General features: G+C 37.0%; 1 protein-coding gene across 1 annotated transcript in view; it reads left to right on the top strand.

Annotated features, from left to right (window-relative positions):
- LOC149555501 (uncharacterized) overlaps positions 1-20,559 on the top strand; it is a 128,343-nt gene extending 107,784 nt beyond the window's left edge. Inside the window, exons 11-15 of the mRNA XM_089829572.1 lie at positions 8,627-8,959; positions 14,147-14,235; positions 14,328-14,356; positions 19,863-20,055; positions 20,177-20,559. Of these exons, the coding sequence (XP_089685698.1) occupies positions 8,627-8,959; positions 14,147-14,235; positions 14,328-14,356; positions 19,863-20,055; positions 20,177-20,452 (920 nt within the window). The 3' untranslated portion in view covers positions 20,453-20,559. The remainder of the gene's footprint in view (positions 1-8,626; positions 8,960-14,146; positions 14,236-14,327; positions 14,357-19,862; positions 20,056-20,176) is intronic.

Consider the following 20,559-nt stretch of genomic DNA (forward strand, 5'->3'; position numbering starts at 1 on the left):
CAATCTGAAATGACTGTGCGTTAGGAAAGTCATCATTTACACTGTCTGCCGGTTCTCTTGTTCTGATACGTGACAAATGATCCGCGCTTACATTTTTCTTTCTTGGCCGTACAATGATCTTGAAGGTAAACTCTTGCAACAGGAGTAACCATCGGTTGATTCTTCCTTGAATGACTAGTTTGTTGATCATATACAATAGGGCCTGATGATCGACATAGAACACAAATGGAGTAGCCAGCAAGTAGTGTCGGAATTTCTACACAGCATAGACCATCCCCAATGCTTCTCGTTCGGTTGTACTATAATTTTGTTCAGCTTTTGATAGCAACCGACTGGCGAAGTAGATTGGATGATCCAACCCGTGGCTTCCTGTCTGCGCGAGGGTTGCTCCGATCTCATAGTTCGATGCATCCACATGCACATGAAACTCCTTATTCCAATCCGGGTATGCCAAAATAGGTGCTGTAGCCAGTCGTACCTTGAGTCCTTCAAATGCTTCATCCTGTTCCTTGTCCCATAGGAACGATTCTGTCTTGCAAGTTAACCTATCCAACGGATATGCTATCTTGGCAAAATTTTTGATGAAACGCCTGTAATACCCTATATGCCCAAGGAAAGATTTTACCTCTGTCACATTGGTGGACGGCTGCATCTCCAATATGACCCGCACTTTGTTCGGATCTATCTTCAGTCCCTCCTTACAGACTGTGTCCGAGCAACCATCCATGTGGGACCATAAATTTGCACTTGTTCGGGTTCAGGGCCAAACGCGCACGGCGACACCTTTCCATACACTCGCCTAATGCTGCCAGATGTTTGTTCTCCGCATTGAACACTGACCAATCATCCAAAAATGCCTCGAAGTTTCCGACGGACATCTTGTCAGAAATGTCGCAGGCGCATTGCACAGACCGAACGACATCCGATTAGAGGCATAGACCCCATCTTCTACGACAAATGTCGTCTTCAGTTTATCCTCCTCTGCAATTGAAATCTGATTGTAGCCGGAAAAACCATCCATAAATGAGTAGATCTCGTGTCCCGCTACCTCCTCTAGGATGCTGTCCGTGAATGGATCCTTGATGGTGACTGCATTCAGGCATGGGAAATCAACACATATTCGGATTTGAATGGAGTCCTCCTTCGGTGAGATCACTATCGGGGATACCCATTCACTGGTCTGCACCTTGAAAATAATGCTGGCCTCTAGCATCCGAATGATTTCCTTCGTAACCCGGGCCGCATAATTTTTGTTCATTTTGTAGGGCCTCTTTCGTACGGGTATTGCTCCTTCAATCAATTGAATGCGGTGCACACACAATTCCAGTGGTACGCCCTTCAGGTCCTTGTACGTCCATGCAAAGACATCCTTATACTCTAAAAATATCTTGAATGCTGCTGTCTTTAGTACTGGGTCCCAATTGTCTCCCACCAGTATGTTCCGTGGTTCCGCTTCGTCTCCCAAATTCATGGTCTGCAACGCGACTTCATTGTATTTGATGGGTTCCCCTTTAGTGAACTTATGTGCCATGGTCACATCGAGTGACGCATCCCCTTCCTTCATTTCAGTGAACTCCTTTGGAAATTCATTAGTATTGTGTTCTTCTATTGTCAGTACGTTGCAGGTTGGAAACAATTCATAATCCTCTATCTGCCAATGGTAAAGACCATTTACTGAATCCAGATCATCCTCTCCTTCCAGTCGTAGAACTCCCTCTTGATCTGGTTCCATACTTTGCCCCTTTTCATCCTCTTCTCCTTCAGAATCTGACGATAGGGCTTCTTCCCGACCATCTGAGTGTGCAGATTGATGACATACTTCCGGCCTTTGCTTTCGAGTGATAAAGTATTTTTCTTCCAATCGTGCTTTGCTTTTGCTTGTATCAGCTACCCCCGACCCAGAATAGCATCGTACCCCTTCTGCCTGAGAGGAATCACAATGAAGTCCAACAGGAATGGTTGTGTTCCAATTGTCACTGGTTGCGCTGTGAGTATTCCCAATGGCTTGATTCCGTGTTGATCGACTGTTAACAGTTGGAAGGTAGGTGGCCATAATGTCGGCTATCCCAACTTTTTCCAAGTATCCTCTGGTAGCACATTGACACCGGATCCTCCATCCACGATCGTGTCCGTTAGCACAGTCCCGAGAATGCCCATTTCAACAACCGCCGGATAGCGTCTAGATGAAAGAGCTAACAGCATCGGGTCTTCTGCACTTGTACCCCCCCGTTTCTCCTTGTCTTGCTCTACGGGTTGCTTAGCACTCGAGACTATATTTGTGAGGGCCGTATGGAGTTGAGGCATAGTGAGCAACAAATCATTTATCTTGACGGGTATCTCAGCTTGCAATATTTGCCGTACAATGTTCTGTTCTGCACAGTTCCGGACGGAGGTACTTGGCGGGTCCTTCAGGTGTGCCGTTTCTGCCTGTGTTGCTTTCTGGATCTCGGCCCGTGCTTCCTCCAGTCTCTTCTTTTCTTCCGCTGGGTCAGGGTATAGCTTCGCCTGCTTCCGAGTGATTGCCAGAACTTCTTCCTCATCCATCCCGACAGTAATCAAGTTGACTCTGGACTTCGGGCACTTAGCATCGTCATGATCGCCAGGTCCACACCATCGGCATAGCAACTTCGGTGTGTTCGTCGTTGTGCACTCTCGGGCGAAGTGACCCCATAGATTGCATGCGCGGCATTGAACAATTGGCCGACCATTCGCATCGTACTGAATTCGACTCCTTCCGCCGCCATTATTGTTGTTGCCGCCATTGTTGTTATTGCTGCTGTTGTTATGACCGCGCCGGTTGTTTCTGTATCCACCCGATGTGGCTCCTTCCGTACTCGTGTTCCCGTTCCCTCCTGACAGGGATGCCTCCTGCGTGAGGAACACTTGCTGTGGTGTTCTTGATTTTAGGTTGAAAGGACATTCCTTTACTGAGTGTCCTAGAATCTGGCAAATCTCACAAAATTGATCTTTCGGGCAGGATCCTTTCGTATGGCCTTCTTTCTTGCACTCCGGGCACCATAGGTCATTGCCCTTAGTCTCCTTGTTCATTTCCCTTAGTCTCCTTGTTCATTTTTTGAATTCCTTCGTCATCCGAATCATGTCCTTCTAGAGGGCACGAACCTTCTTGTTGCTTCCCTCGTCATTGCTTCTATCTTCTCCTGAAGATGCATCGTAATCTGAATCGGACGAGCTGTTTTTCTTCTTCTTCTTTGTCTTTTGGTCACTTTTGAGGTTCATTGCTCGATTGTACGCTTCATTGTATGTTGATGGTAGCACGAATCTTCATCTTTTTCCGCAGCTTCAGGTGAAGGCCTTCAATGAACCATCTCTTTTGGAGTCCATCTGCCGGCTTATTCTCCATTTTACTGATTAAGTCCTTCAATCCCCTGGCGAAGACCCGTACTGTTTCATTCTTCTTTTGCTTGGTATTGAATATCTCCGCTACAATTTCATTATCATCACGCAAAAGTTGAAATTCTGCGATGAACTCCTTAATGTTATCCCAACTGTTTAATTTTTGTGGATCAGCATTAGTAAACCAATCAATCGCAACACCTCGTAAGGTAGCGGGAAATTGTCGAATCCATTCGTTTGTATGCCATTTGCCCTCCAGATCGTTTCACATGTTTTACAATGTCAAATGGGATCAACTGCTTCATCACCATCAAATTTAGGCAATTTTTCCTTCGGACCTGCCATTATCACTATATGTTGGGGGTTTTGTTGTGTACCTGTGCTGTTTTGTACTCTCGCACTGTTTTGAACACCTGCTCTGTTTTGCACACCAGCGCTGTTTCCAACACTCATGCTGTTCTGAACACCTGCCCAATTTTGCACACCCGCGCTGTTTTCAACACTCGTGCTGTTTTCTGCTTCCGCGCTGTTTTCGACTTCCGCGCTGTTTGGTGAAGAAGAGGGTTCGTCAACCAAAGCTGTTCGTTCTGGAAGTATATCTCGGACGAAGAGGTCACTCCACGCTCGTGCTCCCTCGTCACTCCGAGTCGTGAGAGTCGATCTCCTTCCATTAGGATTCTCTTCCCGTGGCGTATGCAGGTTCAAAAACTCCTCCATCGCTTCTTCCACCAAATCAAGCCGTTGTCGAGTCTCCTTCAACAATCCTTCCGCACTCCTGTTTTCGTTGGCAATCTTTTGGAATCTCCTTCGGCGCTCTGTCTGTTGAGCCAGAATTAAATTTTCCTGCGCAACACGTATGTCATCTTTTTCCTTCAGCTTATTCTTATCTTTGTTCAACTGATTCGGCATTTAATTCATATCCGCTTGCCTGCGTACCAGGTCCATCGGGCAACGGCGCCAAATGTTTACCGCATAGATTAATTAAGAAACGCGCACAGACAATGAACACTAACACGAACAGCAGAACTCTTTTTATTATTATTCGCATATGCCAAACAGTACATTATGCTTTGGTGATAAGATGATTACAATGCTTTCCGAAGGGGTTATAAATACTTTCCGAGGAACCTTCCCGGAGGTATCCGTCGGCCAGATACATTATGTTCGCTACAAACTATTTACCCGTCGGCTACATAACAAGAACTTTCCCGAAGGGACCCGTCGGCTGATACAAAAACTTTCCCAAAGGGTCTTGTCGGCTGATACACAATTTCTATCGACGACAATATTTGGAACATTCTTGATAAGTGAGGATTTGCTCTAAATTTCTACTCTTGAAATTAAAGAACTGTTTTTTGGATGAAGAAATCCTTGCTCTGCACACCTTATAATATTAATGGTATAATACTACTATTTCCTTCCTTAAAAAGCCTAATCATTGACAACGTTTGTGATAACCCTCAATAGGAGACAGCTCGATAAAAATTCGATTTTCCTTTACTAATCAGAGACAGCTCAATTAAACATCGATTTTCCTTTACTTGGCGCACAACTCATGCTATAATTATCTATGATGTTTTGAAATGTATTTGTGTTTTTTGTGTTTTGGATCATATGCTCTAAACAACTAATGATGTTAAGGAAATGCAAGCAGTGCCAACAAATAATTCTCTAATAAATACAACTGTATTATTGTAATCAACAACATAACATGAAACAAATTAATTATCAAAGGAAACCTGATTAGCATTCAATTTTTGATGTTGGTCTGCTGTAGGTAATTGCATTCGCACTAACTCCAACCCAACATGGCTTTCAATAGCTCTTGAAATGCACTCTAAATGAGCAGAATTACTCTGCTATTTGAACTGCAACCTTCTCACATACGCAGGGTATCCAGTCCTAAACGCAGCCTGTTATCTTGATTGCAGGCTCCAAATGTCTGATCGTGGGCCTTTTAAATTGCAGCACAGGTACTCAAAAGTACTCACAGGTCTTCCTAATATGATCACAGGTCTCTAGGTTTCAAAAGCGGGGCTCCAATGATGCCAAACGCTGCCCAGATTTGCAGAATGTGATCTCCCAGCAGATGGTAATAAAAAAACAGTAGTAACGCCTATAGGGGAGGCAAAATCTTCAACATATCACACATCAAATGCTTTTGTGTGAATGTCATAGAATAGATTGCTTCAAGCTGAAGGGGTTTAATGGCCTTATCACTGGAACAACAGTCAAAGGCTGTAACAAATTCACAAATCTAATCCATAGATTAAGTGCCAAACAGATGAAAATGATTATTGCTCCCAATCACTAAATTCTTCAGCTAGTAGATCACTTCTCAGCCATAGAGAATACAATAGAGAAGATTCAATCAATATCCCAAAATATAATTAAATCACTATACTTAAGCAGTGATTTAAAATAATTCTCAGAAACTAATTCACAATGCCTTAGCCGTGAATTACAAACCACTTCTCAGCATCAAAACCCTTATACTTCAGCAAGTGCACAAAAAATTAGAACTCAAAAAAGCCACAATGGCAATAAAAGCAAATAAATATTGAGTTGTGCTTTTTCCAATAAAATGAGCTCATATTTATAATGCTTTGTTGATAAAAATTTCCAAAAGAACTCAATTTCAGAAACTTGGAAAGTTTCCCAAATGAACTCAGCTCTTGAAACTTTCCAACACAACATCATTTTAAATATTTAATGCTTGGCTTAGGCATATAATAAATGGCCCCTTCCAATGATGACTCAACCCTCAACTTAAGTGAAATTATAAAGCTAAATTATAACTTTATAATAAGCCATTTAATGATTTAATAATAATATAATAACTCATAATACTCATCAGTTAAATATGCTGTTTGAAATAGGAGTCATACCTATTATTCTCCATGTGACCAAATGCACTTTCGAAAAATAGAAAGGGTCCATCTCAATCAACACCCAACTTACCACAAATAGTAAGTACACAAATCTAAGCCCAAATGAAGTAAAATATGTGCCAAACGAAGACCAACCTGTAGCTTACTGAATTGTGGAGAAGACAAGACCCTCCCAAGCCAAGCCACTACCTCAAAAGACCCTCTATCCACAATAATTAGTGTACGAGAATCACAATAATAGGCTAATCCCTGAAATTCCAATGCTGGAAAAAATGGGGACATTACAACATTGCTATATTAGTTTCCATCATTTTTTATGAATGCGTTATTAATCTCTTAAGGTTTTGGGACTATTTTCGTAGATTTTGATTGCAAGAGACTTCTTTCTATTTAAAATCCAACTTATGAAACAAATTGGTATACTTTAGAAGAATTATATTGTTGACACCACTTGTGTCATGATGATAATCTTTATACTCCATCAGTTGTCTTAACTAATGATGTGTACTAATACTTGGATTTACAAGGTGGGTTTGAATTATGCCATCTCTATGAGTCTTGAATCATACAATATTGAAGTATTGTATCGATACAGTAGATTGATGTATATACCATGGTTATCTTTTTCCATGATTCTATATCTTGATCCGTAATATATTAATCTTATCAACTTAGTGTTGTGTTTTCTTGCTGTTTCAGGTATGGCTGTACAAAGTATGGAAATGATCTTTTGCTTGCCAGATAATGTTATGAAATGGTGATGGAATGATGATACACTATTTAATAATGATTTCCTTGATCAACCTGGCCATTTACCTGATCTTGTGAAGTGGTGATATATTACTAGTTAGTAGATCACTATTAAATTCTGTGATACGTCTTTAACAATATGCAGAGATGATTTGTTTTGGTCTCGTTAGACCTTTTGATCTGTATGAATTCTTGCCCAATATGCCTGATTATAATAGCAGTCCTATAAGACCTTATCTGAATGCTTGTCTGATATGTCTGATGATAATAGCAATTCTATATGGCACTGTTCCTGATTTGTAAAACTGGTATTCATGTGTTCAAACAAAAGGCTGCTGCTGAACTGGAGTGACCCACAAATGTATGTAGAGTAGAAATAAGAAAATATATTTGATGATGATTTGGAATGATTATTGATGCCACTTTAACACCATATGGTAAGAATGGAGGAGCAGAAACTCTCTGTCACACCTTTAATATAAAATTCTTTGTTGTACTTGGATAGCTAATCAATGACTAGTTAGTCACTGATTATAATTCTCTCTTTGGCAGTGATAATGGTGTTTGGCTGGTTGATTTGATACAATGATTAATTGTTCACCAATTCCTCCCCTTGCTATATGGTAACATGAATATCTGATATTATATCATTTTAAGGAGACTTTTCACTTCTGCAACTTTGGAGATGGCATCATTATTATGTTTTTCTGATTGCACAGCTTGGTCATTGTAATACTTCAAATCTGCATTGTACTTCCTTATATTGTCGATACCATATTTGTCTTGGGAATGTTGCTGAAAAGATCTTAATATTGATCATATTGTTATTTATAAAGATTGTCTTGTATAATGTCATTTTATCTCAAGACCTGAATCATACTTTGAGTATGCTTGAGTGTTTGGTTCGAGTATAGATTTCTCAATAGTGCCTTGCTTGATTAATAAAAAATCTATCTTATTATCCTTCATTTGATAAGTTGCTAGAGGGAAAATTGTTAAGTCTTATAAATATGATGATTTTCCTTGATAGGATTATTGCATAAGTTTTGTCCCTCATAATGCCACTGGTTCCAACAACAAGAACTACTCCTTAAACTACTAACTGCTATTTATGATTCTACTTGCTAACTACTTGAAAATGTTCAATATCTGCCACACCTTGATCACACATGCTTACTGCTAGATTGATGTAATGCAAAGGATGGGGACATCACAAAATCCACTGAGAATGGACAAAACATATTATCCAATGGCTTGGCAAGTCGAGAATGCAAAAATTGTTTAAAAAGACTGAAGTCACCATGACAGATAAAGGATCTTCTTTTACATCAAGAATAATTTTTCCTTTTGAATATTGTTAATCTTAAGTAATTGAAGCATGTTCATTACATTGTAAAATGCTCTAAATTTTTTCCCTTAAATAAATTGTTTCTTGCTCATATTAATATTTTTATGATGAAGTGTTTTTATATGTCACAATCAAATCTAGAAGTTGCAGGGAATGCAAGAATGATATAATGGATCAAATTTTATTTTTGTATCGTGTTTTGTTTTTGGCTCTGCTATTACATACAATGTTGAAGATAACATTTTTGATGTCTAAATGTTTACCTGATGTTTCTGTACTGCAGTATGGTCATCTCTAGAAAGAGCAATGGGACAAGATGACGGAAGAGAGTTGGGGGCACCACTGTGGAAGCATTATGTGGAGCTTTGGTCCCAACTGTTAATGTTGTTCCGCACTGCTAGAAAGGGGCATGGAATTAATGACATTGACGAGGAGAATATCCCTTTCTCTGAACCTTCTGAAACTAGCTATGGGAAGATAAAAGATGCAGAATTGCAGGCATCTATTTTTGATTGTTTACTAAAATCTATCATGAAGGCAATGGTAGAGCTTAATTTGAAATATAGAGTGAAAAGGTCACAAGTCCATGAATTGGGTAATGCAGCCAGGGAACAAGGTATTAATCCATTTATCCTGATGCTTGCGTTAAATTCAATATGCTCAAGGTCATCGTTCTTTTCTAGCACTCTTCTTAAGTTGAAGTTTAAACTTAGGATGAATGAATGGGTGAAAGATTTAATAACGTCTGCAAGGCCAAAGCAGCCTATGGGACCCCGTAATTAGCACACACCCTAGAACCAGGTGCCAAGATGTTAAGCACTTTGCAACTTCTTTTAATCTGCTCTTCTACAATGAATTTTGATAAGTAGGTTTGATGTTATGTCTAGCTGTGTTTCATTGAATAATGTACTTAAGTTGTCCATTATAAAACATTTACATAGCTGGAACAAATGTCATTCTATGCTGGACATTCCATGATGAAATGTCGCTTTGTCTCCACCTATCCTCTGTTGCAGAGTAGGCATACTCTTCTTTCCCATTCTTCCTTAGGTATCAATTATCTGCCTGTTTTGCACCTTAATTGGTGAGCACTAGTCCTCAGTTGAGCTTTAAGTAGTTTTGCTCTCCTTGTAATATTTGCTCCTATGCATGCTTTTTCCTCATGATCACCAATGGGGTTAAATTCTTTGATAGTGGTATGATTTTTTATGCCCGTTTTGTTTCAACCAAATGACACTTGGATTTCTCCCTCGCAAGCTTTTTTATTTCCTCATTGTTTTTTTGACATTTTTGTATGCTAACATTCCATTTTTTCATCCATTTGTTGTTTTACTTTATCCACATGTTTTTTTCTTCTATCATGTTTTTCATCCGTAATCAACAAAGCGCAACAGTGTTTTCCCATACCTTGAGTTTCTTTTAAGTAGCTTAACAACCGAACCATGGACAAAAATTCTAAAGGGAAGATACCTGTTTCTACCAAAAAGATCTCATAAGGGACGACAGTGTTAATTATGAGACTGTTGATGATAAGATGTTTTTGTTTTCTTTCTACTTCCCTCCATTTCTGATCAACATGCTGCTGCCCCAAATCTTGCATCCATAAAGGATCACTGATATGTGCACAAACCAAAAAGCACACTCTTGGGTTTCTAATCCCACAACTCTGCATTCTCACATTTATTTTGTAAGGAATATAAAGCTTTTAGCATCCTTGAGTTTTTTTGGTATGCACATTTTCCAATTGAGTTTGTTGTGAAAATCAATTCCGAGGTATTTGTACTCAATTCACTATCTCTAAAGCATTGTTTTTGAAAAGGAAAGTGTTTTGCGTCTTCTCATTTCATATAAAAAAGAAGATCAACACTTTGGTTTTGTTAGTGTTTGTTTGCATGGACGGCTACTTTTTCCGTTGAACATAAGCGGGTGTACTTGCTTTCCCACATGCTTGTGTCATTTGAAAGGTTTACAACATTCATTGTCTTCTTGAAGGCTAGCACATCAATCCTTTTGTGACCAAGTTTGACTTTTGAGTTGTTGAGATTTGTTTGGGGTAACTCATCTGACATCTCAATCAAGAAGATGCTTGAAAGCGCTTTTGCTTTAGTGATGTGGTCATCCTCTGCATACTTTTCCATTGCTATGAACTTTAGGGTCCATATCTGCAATATCCCCCAATGTTGTTATCTTTCTCTATTTCTGAAATATTGATTGTCTCCTGTGGTTGGATTTCTTTTTTCAGCTTAATGGTCCTTCATAATTTGAGTTCCTAGTTATGTGGTTTTTGTGGAATGAGTTGCTCTTCATATGTTTTGGGAGTTTGGTTGACCCTCGATGTTTTTCATTTAGAGAAGGTTGGCATAGTGTATAAAACTGTATTGCCTTGGACTTTGTTGACATATGTTAGTCTTTAATCTTGCTGCCCGTGTCCTTGCTCTTTTCATTCAATGATTTGACGCTGGTGGTATGATTGTTTCAGTGGATACTCTTCTTGTACCTCACTCATTTCTCACATTTGCTTTTTGAAACCTGTTTTTCATTATATAATCACGTTGTTGTTCCTTTTTTCTCCTGTTTTTGCTATTGCTGTTTGTATCAATGGGTCTGTTGATACCTAGTTCCTTGATTGCCTTGGACATTGTTATCATATGTCAGCCTGTAGCCTTGCTGTCTCTGTCCTTGTTCCCGTTGTTCAATGCTTTGAAGCTGTTGGTATGATTGTTTCAGACTTCAGTGGACACTCTTCTCATATCTCTCCTGTTTCTCACATTTTCTTTTTGAGATCTGTTTTTCATTACATGATCTAGTTGTTATTGCTCTTTACTTCTCCTGTTCTTGCTATTGCTGTTTGTATCATTGGGTCTGTTGATATCTAGTTCCTTCACTGCTATTTGGTTTACTCCTTTTAACTGTTTGGGAGGTTTGGCCTCAGTATCCTTGTGCTATGCTCTTGCCAAGTGTCATTGTTCATGCTATAGGTTGCATCTGGATTCTGAACGAAATATTTTTATGCTCAATCAGCTGTTTCTCATCTGTTCCCTTTACTCCTAGAACTATTCTGTTTATATATATATATATTTTCAGGCATAATATATCCCTAGGATCATTTGGACTTTAATAAGCTGTTAGATATCTCTTTATGGCTCTCTATTTTCTGTATGGGATCTTTTTGCCAATATTCACTTGGAGGCATAGGGAGTCTTACCCGATTTAATACAGGGAGTCTTACCTGATGTAATACCGTTCCTGACATTCTCACCTATTAGTTTAAGGTTGGTGACCAATGCTCCATAAATAATGATGCTATTTTGAGGGTTATCTTGCTTTAGGTAACCTTCATTTCTATTCTTTGATGTAGGAATGGGCACAGATACTGTATACATAAAATTTAAGCCACATAGTTCACCAAATCTCAGCCATGAAGTTCAAAATTCAGTGAACTTTAAAACATGAATATAAAATTGTTGCAAGTTGCCCAATATTTGTATGGTTAAAGGTTTTAATAAAACATATTTTGAAAGAATGTTTCTTGGGGGTGTCCTGGCCGAGGGCATGGGCGATTAAATGGGTCTTTTGCATCTACCTGCTAATGAAGTAGAACAAACTACTCAAATGCTTGAATATAATCATAACAATTCTTTGTTGACTGAGAATATTTTGCCAGGAGAAGTGGCGTCGTTCATGTTTCACGGACAGCTGTAGCAGTGTGTGGAGTTATATGATGAATTTATTTTACTCAATGGCACGCAGACTGTAGAGTCGTAGAGAGGAGAATGCTGCAGATACTGTACACGTGGATTGGAAAAGAGTTGAACCTGGCTTCTCACATTAAACTTATTATCTTTCAGTTTTGATTTGATTTTAATATTTTATTCATATTCCATTTTCAAATATAACTTACATTCGGTCTGGTTTGTATTTATTCTATTCTTTTTTAAGTTTTTAACAAATAAAACTTACAGCTTTATATTTTAAAGTTTTGTGTTTATTTATTTTGTTTTTAGTCAATATATTAAAATTTATATTTTAAAACTATTTAATCAGATTATCTATCTTAATATATTTATATTTAAGGTTAATATATTTATTATCCATGTATTAATAATATCTAAATTAAAATTTTAAACATATTAGATTATAATTATTTTACAGTTTTAAAATTGAACATAAAATTGTTTTTAAAAAAATGTTTGTGTTTATTTATTTTGTTTTTACTATTACTCAATACATAAAAATTTAATATTCTAAAAATATTTAATCAGATTTTCAACCATAATATATGTGCATATAAAATTAATATATTTATTATCTATGTATTAATAAATGCTTAAATTAAATTTCTAAACATATTATATTATAATATTTTTACATTTTTAAAATTGAACATAATATTGTTTTGTTTTTATGGATTTATTTATGTTATAAGTATCAGTTTATATAAGGAGATTTTTTTCCTCTCATCAAACTTCATCCAAATATTATTGTTGCCAAACTCGAACTTGAACTTTGTGACACAGCATAAAATGGTACCTTATTAAATCTTATAGATGCTGCTTAAATATTTGATCAGAATTTTGAGAACTTTGAAGTTTTATAAATTGTGAAGCTTGATGGGCTGAGATATTGTGAGGAGGTGTGGCCTCCTGAGGCTTTTGAATGTGGTTTTTTCAGACCTGACATAATTTGCAATACATTGGAGTGTTGAAAATGATGGCTTCAATAGGATGGTATCATTTCAGGATTTTGAGGCTTTTAAGGTTACATCATTGTGGATTTTGTCTAACATTCTTATCATGCTTATATTTTCTTTTAATCAACACATATAGAAGAGCAGTACATATAAAATGTTTTATGTAGATGAAAATAAGTTGACAATATTTGAGAGACTTAAGTCCTATCTTTTCGAAGATTGTATGGGACAAAATATTCTATAACATAATTCTTCGTTGACGCAACTCTTTTAATTTTTGATGTAATATGCATCAGATTTACTTAGAGAAGGGGAGATTGTACTAACAGGATCTTGGTATATGTTATCTTGGTTGCTTTTTAATTTAATTGGCTGAATGAGAACTACATTTAACGAATATCAATCAATTTCAAGGACAATTCTATCTTAATCCTGTAAATTATAACAATAATTTGGTCACATGTTTCATAGTTTGATCATCACCTATTTAATTATGTCATTGTTAATGTAAAATAATATTATTGTGCATCACTATAAAGATTCCATATGTTTGGCAATCTGGATTTCTTATCTCTTGTGGCCTTTCATTGGGTGGAAATTATCAGTAGTATCACAATTGTAAGTGTTTTGTCTTCTGAAAATAGTTTAATGTGACCCTCAGCTTGCAAATAGTCTTGATCAGAAATATTTTCACATAAGGTGGCTTTGGTTCTCAGGAAGTCTCTTGTGCAATTTTGATTTTGAGATTTTTTTCCTGCCTGTGGTTGCAAAAAATACAGTTCAAAGAATTTGTAATTTGAGAAGGCAAGAATCTCTAGTTGCTTCAGGAGTATACATAGATTAAGTATGCAAAATTCTTCAAGGTTTAATATGAGTGGCTTGTGGGTCATTGGATTGGTCCATTAATATGTCAGTTGTACTGGATCGATTCTTTATATCTGCATAACAGTGTTCCCCTTTTATTGAAATTGTCAATCGCTTTTTGACTTTGTTTTGTGGCTCATTGTGTTCATTTAGAAATTTCATAAGTGAATTTTTTTGAAGCGCAATATTAATGTTAGTGCAACATTATTTCCGCATTGCACTGATGGTTATATTTGAAGTCTAATTCAGATCTGGCAACTGATGCATTGGGAAACGAAGGTGAAGGGGAGCTCATTGAGCCATTAGATCCTTTACAAATGAGGAAATTTCTGAATTTGGTGAGTCTTTGTATTTCTTAAAGATGTCATCTGTGTATGGAGATTCAAGTTTTTCCAACATACTTCTAAGGATGTCAAATTGGTTTTAACAGGTGGAATTTGTCCAAGAATTTTTATCCCGGTAAGTTTTGATGTCATCCTTTTTGTTTTAAGGTCCAGTTCATCATTATCCTTTATCATACAAATTGAAAGTGAATGTGCTTGGAGATTTTTTTTTTGTTTGAACTTTTAACATGGCTTCTAGTCCCTTTGGAATACCTAAATAGAGTATTGTAGTGCAGTTATACTCTTTAAATGAGACTAGAGAAAACCATAATATGCCGAGGCTTGGGTTTGGAGTGGTTTACGCAATGCAAAATTTATCATTTTATAACTCGTCATTTTGGATGAGATAATGCCCTTCATAACTCCTATTTATGGTATTGATCTATCACATGACTTAGTTCATTTCCTTGGTTCATTGCCGGAAACAAGACCTATGCGCCTTCGGTTATTACAACAAATGCCAAGTTGTAGTGCCACTTCATAACTCATTTTGGGTTTTTCCTTGTACCTAAGAAGTTGGGTACAATTCATTTGGTTCAGTGTGACAAGGTACGACTAGGGTTCTGTTTAGGCCTGTGCGTTCATTCGAGACAACCTTGGAAAATTTACAAGGAATTTTTGATGTTTTAAATTTCTCATGAATTTTGACTTCAAAGTTTCATTTTATATTGGTACTCTTTCAATGTGATCAATTGAATCAACTGCTTCACCACATGTTTCTTGTGCGCAATAAAAGAATTTGTCAAAATTTTGTCGTGCGCAATGGAAGGAATAATTATGGGTACGCCAATGGCAAATATAGCTGAGAATGTCTAATCTTCTTAAATTTTAACATTCTATAATGCCTGCATTTTTTATTTATCTTAGCAAGCGATATTTATTAATTATTTATATAAGTTTATTATTATATTCTAACATTATGTATTAGTTTTTGTAATATCCACCTTCTTGGCAATGATTTACCACCTTTTATGACTCAGTCATGTTCTCTTGCTTTGTATCATTCTTCAGTGTTGGAGTCTTCTTGAAAAATAAGGTCCATGCCTTTATTTATGGATATGGTAGGTCGTGTGCACAAACGAGACTCACAAAGGTAGGATGTATATGATGCAAAAGCTAGGTCGTATCCATTGTTCAATTTTCTCAAAGCAAGAGCAACTATTGGAGTAATAGGTAAGTCAATATCTTTAGCACTTTAAGTACAATTATTAAATCCATCAGAGAGTATTAATATGATTATTAATTGCATATAACCTAAGACATTCATAGTGTTTCTTGAAACATTACTACCATTATCCACATCTAATTGGTTATATACAGGCTAATTCATATCCATAATAGAGGATCCTAGAATAATCACCCTAGATTTCTAGACTGTCCTAACAAGGGACATTGCAGAGTCCCAAGTCGAGTCAGCCTTACAGAGTTTGCATTGCATCAGAGTTTGGGAACTATGCATTGTTCTACCAACCCTACAAAAGACAATCTGTAGGTCTTTTGGTCATAAATGCATAGAAGGCTGCAAATAAGCCTACTTTTGAGGCCCTCCCTGATTCTATAAATCATTTTGGAAATTACCAAGATAAATAAAAAATTGCCAACTTGATGTTGGGAAACAAAGGCATTATTCCCTATGAGCACAATGACCTAGAGCAGAATGCAATAAACTACATTTTTTGTGGAAACACTTGCCGAGCACTCCAATGTTTTTTCCTAGCAATGAAAATTAAAACAGCTTGAGACCAACAACATTAGTCATGATTTTAGAAAACCTAGAAATGTTATTGCGGAGAAAATTAAAAAAACTAAACACGATTTTAAAAGAGAAAAAACGATCAAAACCTACAAACACTTGAGCATTAGCAAGTAGTTGGCACAAGATACGAGACATGAATCAACATACAAATCTTTGTTTTTGAGGAAACTTGGTAAAACTCTTTTACAAAACATTTCTTGAGGCAAACAATCACACAAAACTCAGCCATTTTTTAATGGACAAAAATTAAAACCCTCCCAACTTTTTTAAAGGAAAACAAAGAATCAAAACTTGATAGAATTGTTTTAAAGGGAAAAAATTATTAAAAACCTAACATATTTTTAATATGTACAAAAAAAATAAAACCCTCCCAAAATTTTTGAAGGAAAGAATTATAAAATTCCTAGACTTTATGTAATATTCCCACCCTTAATCTGGTTGAAGGAATGAAATTTATACTTGGGGAATTTTAACAAACAGTTGGTGTGCGAAGTGAACACTGAATGTGTTAATACTATGGCAGTATTCTTTCCAAGATTAATATCCAAAAGAATGTTTTTAAACAAGGTTAGTCAACACAACACATACTATTTCCAGAATTGCACTGATATAAGAAATTCAAGCCCAACGATAACATACTGTCTTGAACCAATATGCAGAAGAAACAATAGAGTTAATCTTCCACTCACAACATAATTTATCGCCAACACTAGACAATGCAGTATACTAACCTGGTTTCACCACAGAAGAAAGCCGTAGTGGGTGCTCAGTTGTACGGGCTGCAGTTACAAAGGTTCAGCTTGTCACCTTGGAGTGGGCTGTGACTGCCCCGTGTTGCAATGCTGATTCCAACCCGAACTGCCCTGTTTAGTTTATTGTTCCGCAGCGGATCCTGTGATACGATGTGAAAACTCTACCATATGAGGAGCATGTGTCACTGGAATGTGGAGCCTCTGCTGTGAGTCTTGTACTGTGATTATCTTCCGCCTGCTAATTCTTACTTCTAGCAGACGCTTCTGCACCACCCAACTTCACCCACAACTCCCACCACCATACTCAAAGCCACTACTTCCTAACCATGTAGAAAAGATGATAGCTGACCAAACCGAACTTCCCTGCTATCATTCTGTAATTGATATCATGAGTCCTGACTGATAATTCTTACTGTTGCAGTACTTATCTGCCGTAGGTCTGCTCTCCTTCTCTGATGACTCCTACGATTTCCTACTTGCATATGAAGAGATATCTAATATCTGGATAGACCTGATTTGAAATGACTTATCATTCTTCCAATACCTCTGCCAACCTGTAAGCAATTCGCTAACAGTAGCTGGGTTTACGTCCAACTTCCCATACTATTTTAAGGGGTTTCGTCCTTAAAACTGCCAGTCACATTAAAGCAACCGTCTGTAGCAATTTGCTAATATTTATCATATCTTCATTGTGTGAATCCCAATGCAAAAGGTTTCCTTTTATCACCTTGAAGTGTGGGGAGATACAAACAATTGAGTAATGTGGGATAAAAGACTATTTCGTCTTTTAGTCACTTAAGTTAATTTGTCCTAAAGTGATTTTAAATAATAAAATACTTTACATTACAATCCAAAAAAAATAAAGTGACTAAAACCTTAGGGTTTCCCATTAAATCTCCTCAACTGAAACCCAAATTCCTGTGACTGGCCGGCATCCTAAAACATATGCCATTAGCCTATCTGGATGGAAAGATAGACTAACTAGGCATCAATAACTAGCGTGGAGAAGAGGACATTACACTTTATAATACACATAAATATTTCTTTTTATAGAGAAAAAATTAAAAAACACACCACATTTTTTTTGAATGAACAAAAACTTGAGCTGCATCCAAAAATCCTAGGCGAAAACCAGATTTGTGATTTTCTTCGCATGGTTTCACAAACCTTTAAATTTTGGGTTTTAGGAGTATAGATTGTGATGCCTAGAAACGTGGCAAAACCAAGGCTTGCAACAAAAAAAGTTGCCCAAAACACAGATGCATGTTCCATATGAAGATGCATTAAGAAATGATGCTGAGACACCCTCATATGCATGAGCTTGAAACCATAAAAAGAAAAGTTGCAAACATAGAAGATAAATCTGCGAAAAATCACAGAATCTAAACATAGGTAGATCTCAAGAAAATTGAAAAAATAGGTTGCAGGATTCTGAAAAGATGTTTTGCGAGTTGTTAAATGTTTGGTTGGGTTGCCAAATAGAAAAATGGGTGGGTACAAAGAAAAAAATAATGCAACGAGAGATAGATAAGATAAGATAAGATAATGATATTAATGTCCAACAAGAGACCTACAAGGCTCTAAGGGACTGAAAGTTACAACAATGCAAAAAGGAGCAACCTAGCAGGAGCACCAAATGACGTCCAAAAAATTAAATAAAAGGAAGCAACAACAGATGGGAGGAGGACTGTCCTTTCTCGGTACAAAGAAATCCAACATCGAAGGTTAAGGCCCATGACGAGCAAGGGTCTGAGCATGAAAAGATAATTTTAGTAATGTCCAACAAAATCCCTCAAGAGGGCCTAAGGGACTTCTGATACAAAGAGCACAACAGGAGCACCAGACGACATTCAAGGAAGGAAAATAGAACAACAAAAGTCAGAAGCAACAACTAACCAAAAACAAAACACAACTAACTAGTTGCTTTGAGTAGCTGAGAAAAAGTCCAGGAATCGAAGGATAGGCGCTTGAGCAAGAAGGAACCTCAGGCCGTCTTTGAAGACCTCTGGTAGAAGAGGAAGAGGGTTGCCGTTGGGTGTAGGTCGTGCAAGGTCTCATAGACTTGAGAAGTCCAAAGGGGGGTCAAGTTGCCGCTTGGAACCATGTGTTGGAGAGATCACCACAGAGGAAGAGGCAATGAGCTGATTGGAGTGCTGTCTTGTGGGGAATACGTGCTGAAGAGAGTGGTCTTAGAGCCTCAAAGGCTCTTGAAGATTGAGTGCGAGGCATCTCTAGTCAGTATATCTAAAGGAAGGGAGAGACTTAGGCTTCTTGAACAAGCAGTAGAACCTCCCTTTGATTTCATTGTAGATGGGGCAGCAAACAATAAAGTGGGTCTCTATCTCCACCTCCTCCAAGTTTCAGAGTTGGAGAAGAAAAACTGCCGGCTCCCACAATGATAAAAGAAGTTCACGAAGCTCAAACAAACCACTACGATCCCTCATAAATGAGAGAAGCAAAACTGCACAAATTTTTAATTAAAAAATTCTCCAAAAAAGAAAAGGCCACAAATGTTTTAAAAAATTCGCCAAAAAACGAGTGGTGACGAATTTTTATATTGAAAAATTCACCAAATCTTGAAGAACCCAATTGACCTGCTCCAATACCATGTTACGGTAAATTGGTGTTGTATAAATTAATGGAGACAGGCTGCTCCAATAGATTTACAAAGACAATGTTTCTAAATGAAAGAAGGTTGAATAGAAGACACGAAAGGGAACTTCCTAAACTAACTAAATGACCATTAAAAAAACATTACAATATTTTAATAGGTATGTCTGGTTCCTTCTAATATATATGGATTTTCATATTAGATTATGCGTTTGTCACTTATAGGGTGCATGAGAAAATTTTCAACTTCCTTATTTTTAATGTTATAGTAAAGAGAATAGACAAAGATTGTTATTTATTACATGCTTACTCCAATATTTGTGAATATAGAATCATCTAGGCTTTGATGCAAATTAAATTGTTTTGTTTGCATTTTAATACAAGGAATATATGTGTAAATGTGAAACAAGAGTACTGTAAGAAACAAGATATTTTCCTAAACATAGATACATTATTGGTTGCAGTGATTTTGTTAACCTGTTTTTGAAATGGATTTATCCTTTTGGACGGTTCCTTGTTGAGCTTTCAAGTCAGTATCCTCTTATTAGTGGCTTTTATAAACTTCTTGCCATTTCTATACATAAAGCTGAAGAGAGAGCCTATTTTGGAGAATTGGAGTCACTCTCAATCATGAAAATCACTCGCAATGAAAATGAGGTATTGATTGATTCCCATATTCTTTTATTTAGATTAGCTCTGTCTATTGTAACTTGATGCACCTGTGGATTATTTTTATCTTTGCTCACTATCTGCTAATAGAAGTTGTTTTCTGTTACAGATTGAAAATCCACTTGCAGAAGATTCAATGTTTGGGGAATCAGTGTCACAACAACATCGAGATCTTTGTAAAACTTTGTTTCGTAAATATTTACAAGAGGTCCTTGTGGCTAGTAAGAGGTATAAACTTGAACTGTTCGCTTCATGCTTGCACCTTTGCTTGTCTGCTCCTCCTCCTGTTATGGACATCGAATCCCTGGTGGCACCAACAATCAGTGCTCTGAAAATTGGACTAAGATATCCTTGCTTTGTTGTTTGCAACAACATAATATTTTAATGGGTGGATGTCTCAGTATTATGTTTTTATCCTCATATTTATTTTTGTGACTTTGTCTTTGTAATTTCGTTACCTTTCAGGGAATGCAAAAGTTTCAACTTGGTAAA

This window comes from Cupressus sempervirens, chromosome 5, assembly GCF_028749045.1.
Source record: "Cupressus sempervirens isolate cs-2001-9-10 chromosome 5, ASM2874904v1, whole genome shotgun sequence".
In the NCBI taxonomy this organism is placed as follows: domain Eukaryota; kingdom Viridiplantae; phylum Streptophyta; class Pinopsida; order Cupressales; family Cupressaceae; genus Cupressus; species Cupressus sempervirens.